The sequence below is a fragment of the Daucus carota genome, chromosome 9 (assembly GCF_001625215.2).
Source record: "Daucus carota subsp. sativus chromosome 9, DH1 v3.0, whole genome shotgun sequence".
In the NCBI taxonomy this organism is placed as follows: Eukaryota; Viridiplantae; Streptophyta; class Magnoliopsida; order Apiales; family Apiaceae; genus Daucus; species Daucus carota.
In genome coordinates, this window is record NC_030389.2 from 34,427,620 (window position 1) to 34,435,594 (window position 7,975).

Consider the following 7,975-nt stretch of genomic DNA (forward strand, 5'->3'; position numbering starts at 1 on the left):
ACTAAATTTAAACATTTTAACTAAAACATAATTTTGTGAACATGTTTATCTATTGTACGTCTTTTTAACTTACTCAGTTATTACAAAATTATTAATATATTCAATAAAAATTCACTAATGCGAATATGTCTAATAATTTATTTTCATAAAATCTATTATCTGATATGAAAGCAAATATTAAAATATATACGATAAAAAAATAATTTTCAACTCCACTTAACGTGGTTATTGATCTGTTGTTGACTATCTCTGACCAGTTTTGTGTGAATTAAATTTAATTTGTGGAGGAAGGAATGGGTTGTGGGGTCATAGTTAGAAGAAAGATGATTGGGTGAGCAGAAAGGCTGGCTAGCATATATACACAACTAAAACACTGGTACACTACACACACTAATTGAAGCTAGCCTAGCTTTACACAGAAGAAGACTTGCCTCAACCTTACCTGCTCAAGGTGGGGGTCAAATGAAAGAAAGAAAGCAAGAAAGTTGAGAGAAAAAAGCTAAAAGCTTTAAAGCATCTCTTCAAGCTCATTAGGCTTCATACAATCCTCACTCCCTGCACAAACCATCTCTCTCTCCCTCCCTCTCCCATCTCTCTCTCCCTCTCCCTCCCATCTCTCTCTCTCTCCCCTCTGGCCTTATGTGAGAATAAAGCTGATACAAACACTAGCTCCACCCACTTCATCAACAGATTTGATTGTTCTTCTTGCTTTTCAGGTTTAGCTCAGACCCTGAAAAAAAAATACATATATTTGAGTTTTGAATTAGCCTCCATGTTAGAGAATAACCCCACTGCTTCCACCGGCCCATCTTCTTCTTATGCTTTCGCTAATTCGTCCGAAAATGCCCGTAGAAAAAGAAGACCTGCTGGGACTCCAGGTTCGTACACTTTTTAATATCTATCGTCAAAATATTAAATCGGTACAGTGGAGAGTCTGTGGAGGGTAAAATGTTTCGATTTCGATATTTGGTTGCTGGTTGCTGGCATACCTTATCCATATATGCACCATAAAAATTAATAAATATATTTATATGGTATTGTTGATTAGGTTAACATGTTATTGATGACAGATCCGGATGCTGAGGTGGTTTCCTTGTCACCGAAGACGTTATTGGAATCCGATAGATATGTGTGTGAGATCTGCAACCAAGGATTTCAGAGAGACCAGAATTTACAGATGCACCGGAGGAGGCACAAGGTACCATGGAAGCTGCTAAAGAGAGAGTCACCAGAGGTGAGGAAAAGGGTGTTTGTGTGCCCTGAACCGAGTTGCCTGCACCATGATCCTTGCCACGCACTGGGAGATCTTGTGGGGATTAAAAAACACTTTAGAAGAAAACACAGCAATAACAAACAGTGGGTTTGTGAGAAGTGTTCTAAAGGCTATGCTGTTCAATCTGATTATAAGGCCCATCTTAAAACTTGTGGCACCAGAGGCCATTCTTGTGACTGTGGTCGTGTCTTTTCCAGGTCTCCTCTCTCTCTCTCTCTCTCTCTCTCTCTCTCTCTCTCTCTCTCTCCCCCTCTCCCTCCCTCCCTCCTCTCTCTCTCTCTCTCTCTCTCTCTCTCTCTCGCCTTCTCTCCCTCTCCCTCCCTCCCTCTCTCTCTCCCTCTTATTATTATGCTTATTATGGTTGTGACCAGGAACAACAATTGTAGTTAATTAGTTAAAGGCAGTAGCTAGAATCTAGCTAGTATTAATGTAATCAATCACTGGAGTTTGTTGAGTAAACTATTAGTATATGTAGATTAGTCATAATCCGAATCTCATCTTGTTGTGCAGTACTGATTTCATTTGTTTGTTTGTTAGTTCATTAGTAGCCCTACATAACAAAGCTTTGATTATTTTTTGACTAAGCAACTTGTAATGGTACTGTACTAATTCCACAAATTCATCATCAAAAGATACCAAAAAGAGGTCAAGCCATGAGCTCCTTGTCATGATTGTAATCCAGATTCTATAAACTATGCGAATTATCACATTAATTTGATTCGTACATTTTTCGATTTGTCTTTTTTCAGAGTCGAGAGTTTCATTGAGCACCAAGACGCCTGCAATATTCGCAGAATCCGACCTGACCACTTACAGGTAACATTGCAGCAGCAGCAACAGGCCTGCTCATCTCGTACAGCTTCCAGCACAAGCCCTTCTAGTGATACAAATTTCACGAATTTCGCAGCATTGTCCAGATCATTCTCAATTCCAAGAACGAATATTAGCCCTACTGATCATGACCATCTAAGGTCAGATCGCGACAATCTTGATCAATCCCCTACTGATCATGATCATGTTCATGATCATCAACATAACTTGGAACTCCAGCTATTACCCTCATCATCAAACGTGCAGACATGTTCATTTTACAGTAACCGCAATGATAATGATTCCACGCATCTGAAGCTCTCTATTGGAACATCATCATGCAGTACTAGAAGCAATGAGAAGATGAAGAATGATCATTTAGGTGGAAGTGAGGAACTAAAGAACGCGCTGGCGGAGAAGGCCTTGGCAGAAGAAGCAAGGAAGCAAGGGAAGCGACAGATTGAATTGGCGGAAATGGAGTTTGCTAATGCTAAAAGGATTCGACAAGCAGCACAGGCTGAGTTAGAGAAGGCTCAGATTTTGAAAGAGCAAGCTACAAAGAAAATAAGCTCCACCCTGTTGGAAATAACTTGTCATGCTTGTAAGCAACAGTTTCAAGCAGCCAAGCCAAGAAATAATGGTGCTACTGCAGCTAGTCATGTTGTTGCTGAGGATCAAACTTCTCTGGCAATGAGCTATATGTCATCAGCTATCACAGAAGGTGAAGGCCATTTGTAGTTTTAGTAGTATTATCATGTCACTTTTTTCCAACTTTAAAAAGTTCTTTTTTTCTTGATCTTTTTGTTTAATTGTATGTAAGTATGTACCTTCCCTTGTTTGATTTGCAAATCATACCTTGATTAATGGTGGAGGGTTGTAAGTAATTTCTCAATTATAATCTCTATTTTGTTAAATATATATACTTATTTGTAGAATTATAATTTGTATCTTTGGATAAATATATTAAAATATATTATTCATATTATAATGTTATATGCGACTCTAGAAAAATTTCAAAATGGAGAAGATATATAAAAGCAGATTTTCCGGTGTTAATAATGATAGTTCTTGTATGCACAAAAATCTCCACCAATACGATTCATTCGTCTAAACACAAAATAGTTGTTAGTATCTGTGCATGACACATCAAAAGAATCCATATAAAAATACTAAGATTGCTATATTTTCCCAAAAAACATTTGAAAAGAATTTTTATAAAATTGATTTTGGATGTCACAAGCTATTAAATATTTAAATAAGAGTTGTATCATATTTGTGAATTTTAAATTAATATGCAATCGAATCAAATTCAAACAAGACCTGTGCTCTTGTTCAAACTGGCAACATATTTGACCTGACATGCTATATCTAGCTACATGTATATGTAGATAGTCACATGCATGCATGCAGGCTCATAATAAACAATTAACCTGCATAATTCATTTTTGTCTTAATTGTTAAACTATGAAATTTCTTTACATCAATAAACATTACTCCCTTATTATTAAAATGAAGACAAAAATCAAAAGTATGTGCATAGATAAATAAAAGTCATCAAGAGAATATATGAAAAGCAAAAGAACATCCTCATGTGAAATCTGAAACCTACTTTTGTCATCTAAAATAAAATAAGTATAGTGAGAAATTTTGAATAGTGTATAATCTAAGAGGAAATGTGGGGTCAGCAGCACACTACAACATTATTACATTGTTACTAAATCGAAGCAAATAAATAAAATATACATATGAATGGACATACATATATTCTTCTGAAACCTACTTTTGTCATCTAAAATAAAATAAGTATAGTGAGAAATTTTGAATAGTGTATAATCTAAGAGGAAATGTGGGGTCAGCAGCACACTACAACATTATTACATTGTTACTAAATCGAAGCAAATAAATAAAATATACATATGAATGGACATACATATATTCTGTGTACAGAGATATGTATCGGTATATGAGGATGAGAGACGCAGTGATTGCAAATTGTGTTTGCTATAAATGCTTATAAAGACGCCATGATTTTCAGTGCCACAGTTGAATGGTTAAGACACATAGACTCGTCCCTCTCAATGTCAAAAAATACAAACACACACAAACAAAAGTCATAAGTATAAAAACACACACAAAAACACACAGTACTCTCAGCTTTTGGCAGGGTGAGTAGAGTAACTCACTCACTGTTGGGTTTCATGGTTTTAGACGGACAATTGCAGTGTTACACTCTTGATTTACACTACTTTAAGGGTGTAATGATCAGGGCCAGCTACAAATGTTTTCTTTAATTAACAGAAAAGGGTTATGTTAAGGTTATATATGTGTTTTAAATAGAGAGATTTTTTTTTTTTTGAAAGTAAATGAAGAGATGAAATAATAATACATAAAGGCCATTTTAGTGAATTCAAAATTGTGATTTATAATTTATACACAGAGGCCCCTTAGTATCTGTTTGGGCACCACTTATAAAAAAAATAAACACTTATGTTTTTTTAGAAAATGAGTATTTTAATTATTATTTCAGATATAAATATTAAAGAGCTGTTTCATATTCATTATTTACCAAAAAAAATAAGGCCTTAATTCAGAAAAATGTATAGTTTGATGTACTATTTCCCAAAAATAAGCTTTTATTTCTGACAAATAAGTTTAGCCAAAAGGCCACTTAATATGATAAGCTCAAAATTTAAAATGTCTGTTTTTAGTAATATCGGCTTGCTAAAGATTTATGGTTTATTAAAAATTTAATGATAAAAATAAAAGTGATTTATGGATAATTTTTATCAAAAAAAATTTAGAAAAATTAAGTTATTGAAAAAAGTAACTCAAACTAAATTTTGATTTTAAGTCTATTTTTGGTTTATATTTGACTTTAAAACGACGATTTGGATTTAAAAAAGAAATCATAAACATGTACGAAAATCATAATTTGTTTTTTGTTAGGAAAAAAAATCATAAATATGCAAGCAGATAATGATTGACTTATATTTTTATTTTTTCTAATCTAACTGTGCTTATTTATCATCCGACGGATGATAAACTTTTTGATAATGATGAGCCCATATAACCAAATCATCTTCCTTACGCTTGTTATATATACTAGCTTATATAGCCCGTGTATAAATTTTTTAAATATATTGTAAATTATAAATGATGTGAAAGAATTTAATTTAAAATTTTTAATTAAATAAAATTTGAAATTATGATTTGTTTGTAAGTGAGAACTATTGTAAAAATATATAGGTTCTACTTTTCAGACTTGTTTCTGTAAAAAAATAAAAAACTGGTCACACATGTTGGATCATCCGACAGTGGCGATGCAGTATAAATACACCATCACAATCATCAATAGCTTCAAATAAACTATTGTAATCAGAGTCATTCCTTTTATCTTATATATCATGCCAACGTATTAAATTTTTTCAATCAAATTTTAATATATATTGAGTAGAATATGTGACGTCAACTTTCATTAGATTATATTTATAAATGTATTTTATATTAGAATTATTATAATATGATTTAAATTTGGCTTACTAATTTTAAAATATATTAGATAAAAATAATTTTGTGATGGTGCGATTTATATGATTCTACAATTAAAACTGGTAGGAAATATTTATTTTGGATTAAAATATCTGGCTTATTAATTTTAAAATATATTAGATAAAAATAATTTTGTGACGGTGCGATTTATATGATTCTACAATTAAAGCTGGTAGGAAATATTTATTTTGGATTAAAAAATCATAAACATGTGAAAGACAGAATTTGTTTTGGATTAATTATAAACATCCAAGTAGATATGAGTTGGATATGAGTTGGCTTGTAGGATTAGAAGTTAATTTTGTTATCATATAACGGTGCTTATTTGTTCAATATACGATACAACGGATGATAAGCTTTTGGATCATCCGACCAAATTATCTCCTATTATTATATATAAGTATATAAAGAATATAAACATTTAAAATATGGTTAAATACGGCATCACACTAATTTTGCAAAACCCATTTTTTTACTTTAAAAACATAAAATAATACTTTAGAAACCAAATAACTTCAGGTTAATGTAAAACATCACGGGATCATCTTTTCGAAAGCTATTTAAGGACCATTCTCAAGGGTCGCGCTCAAGAGAGAACCACTCTTTAAAATAGAACCATAGAACCACTAGGGTTCTGCTGCAGAACCCTAAATTTTAAATAGATTTTTAGGATCTAAATCTAAATACATGTTTTTTTTCATGTTTTTTCATCGTTGTGTGTGTTCAAAAATAATTTAAAAATATAATTCGTAGATATTGACATTTTTTTTGTGAAGGTCTGCTGCAGAACCCAACTAATACTTAAGTTCTGCTGCAGAACCCTTACCTAATATTAAGTTCTGCTGCAGAACCCTTACCTAATAAAGTAAGGGTTTTATGGTTCTCTCTAATGGTTCTCTCTGGAACATGACCCCTCCCATTCTCAAATATAAACTTAATTAATCATAACATTTTTCTAGTCAGGAACTTAATCATAACTTACATCAGACTAACTGAACTAAAAAAAAATACTAAAACAGAATACCAAAGGAACCTGGGGCAACATTTTCTGAATCCTCTGATGTCCTGTGAATTTAGGATATTTGACAATATTTTTCAATGTCTCTCCATTAGAATATCCATAGAATACCTTTTCTTAATGAAGTACTCGGGAACTTCTAATAATTATCAAATTCTGACATCCCACAGGCCACAAAGACATACTAAAGAGAGCGAGTCGAATATCATTTGATCAAGAAGTCGTTGATAAATTTTTTTAACATGGGTAGAACTTGGAAGTTGATGCAATTCCATTACTGTTCCTCAAGCTCCTCAATTTCCCTCAATGTAATAGTAGGGGATTGCTCTTCTTGCAATCATCAATTACCACATTGAGAGAAATTGAGAGCTCAATGAAACAATGAAATGTCTTCGGAAACACACCCATATATATTGCCAAAACGAAATATCAAGTATCTATGTTACAACTAAATTAAACCAAACATACCCGTACAAGTAATATTGAATTGAATTGAAACTGAAAAATTTGTCAATTTTTCGAAAAATTATGAAAATTGTCAGCAAGGTGCAAACAGGCATAAGAAGATACACAAATTATTCTTACCTTCACCTTAGCTAAGATTTGTTAGCTGAAATAGTCTTGTTCGTCGAGCCTCATCTCTTTTGTTGCACATTAATGCAAAATGTTGTTTTGATCAAGCTGTGTACAGAGCCAATGGCACTGTCCAGAATTGCTGATCTACCATATAAATAGACTGATTGTAGCAGTTGTTTTATTTTAAATGGCTGATTCTGTTAGCAGCTGTCATTGGACCGGGTGCTCGTGCTTTGTATTTGACTTGGCTCATAAGTCACTGATGCATGGACTAGAATTATCAGTTTAGCCTTTGGTCTGGAATCTGGAAACAGTGAATTTGATGGCTTCTTGATATTCCCTGAGGTAAGTTCCAAAAGGATGGTAACAAATTATTTTATGCCTTAATCTAGAACTGAAGTATCCATGTTAATTATTCTTTACGTTTTCACAGTGTATTCAAATGTTCTCTATATTGATTGAGGTTGATGTGCATCTAATGGAAGAGTGATGAGAAACCGACTTATTGCTGCAAGCAAATTATTAAATAAGGACATAAAAACAATATTATTAAAGATTTTATGATGTAGAAACTCATACACTGGATGATAATCTTAACCCTTGATCAGGCTGAGGACTCCGGTCAGTGGAATAGAGCTTAAAGTGGTTAAAAGCAAGTGAGCAAAGCAAATGAGCATCTGTCAGAAATTGGCTCCGAGAGCAGTCGAGACCTAAATAAAAATATATGTTACTCTCTTTGATTTATTTCT

General features: G+C 32.9%; 1 protein-coding gene across 1 annotated transcript; it reads left to right on the forward strand.

Moving 5' to 3' along the window:
* Positions 1 to 383: 383 nt before the first annotated feature.
* LOC108200512 (zinc finger protein SHOOT GRAVITROPISM 5) lies at positions 384 to 3,001 on the forward strand. Its single transcript, XM_017368691.2, has 3 exons — positions 384 to 878; positions 1,071 to 1,470; positions 2,023 to 3,001. Exons 1-3 carry the CDS (start codon positions 773 to 775, stop codon positions 2,819 to 2,821), a joined length of 1,305 nt encoding a protein of 434 aa, XP_017224180.1. The 5' UTR covers positions 384 to 772; the 3' UTR covers positions 2,822 to 3,001.
* The last annotated feature ends 4,974 nt before the right edge of the window (positions 3,002 to 7,975 follow it).

Excerpts from the sequence above, each read along its gene's own strand:
- LOC108200512 (XM_017368691.2), top strand. The coding sequence starts at position 773 with ATGTTAGAGAATAACCCCACTGCTTCCACCGGCCCATCTTCTTCTTAT. Across the intron at positions 879-1,070 it reads AAGACCTGCTGGGACTCCAG|ATCCGGATGCTGAGGTGGTT; the intron begins GTTCGTACACTT and ends TATTGATGACAG. Across the intron at positions 1,471-2,022 it reads TGTGGTCGTGTCTTTTCCAG|AGTCGAGAGTTTCATTGAGC; the intron begins GTCTCCTCTCTC and ends GTCTTTTTTCAG.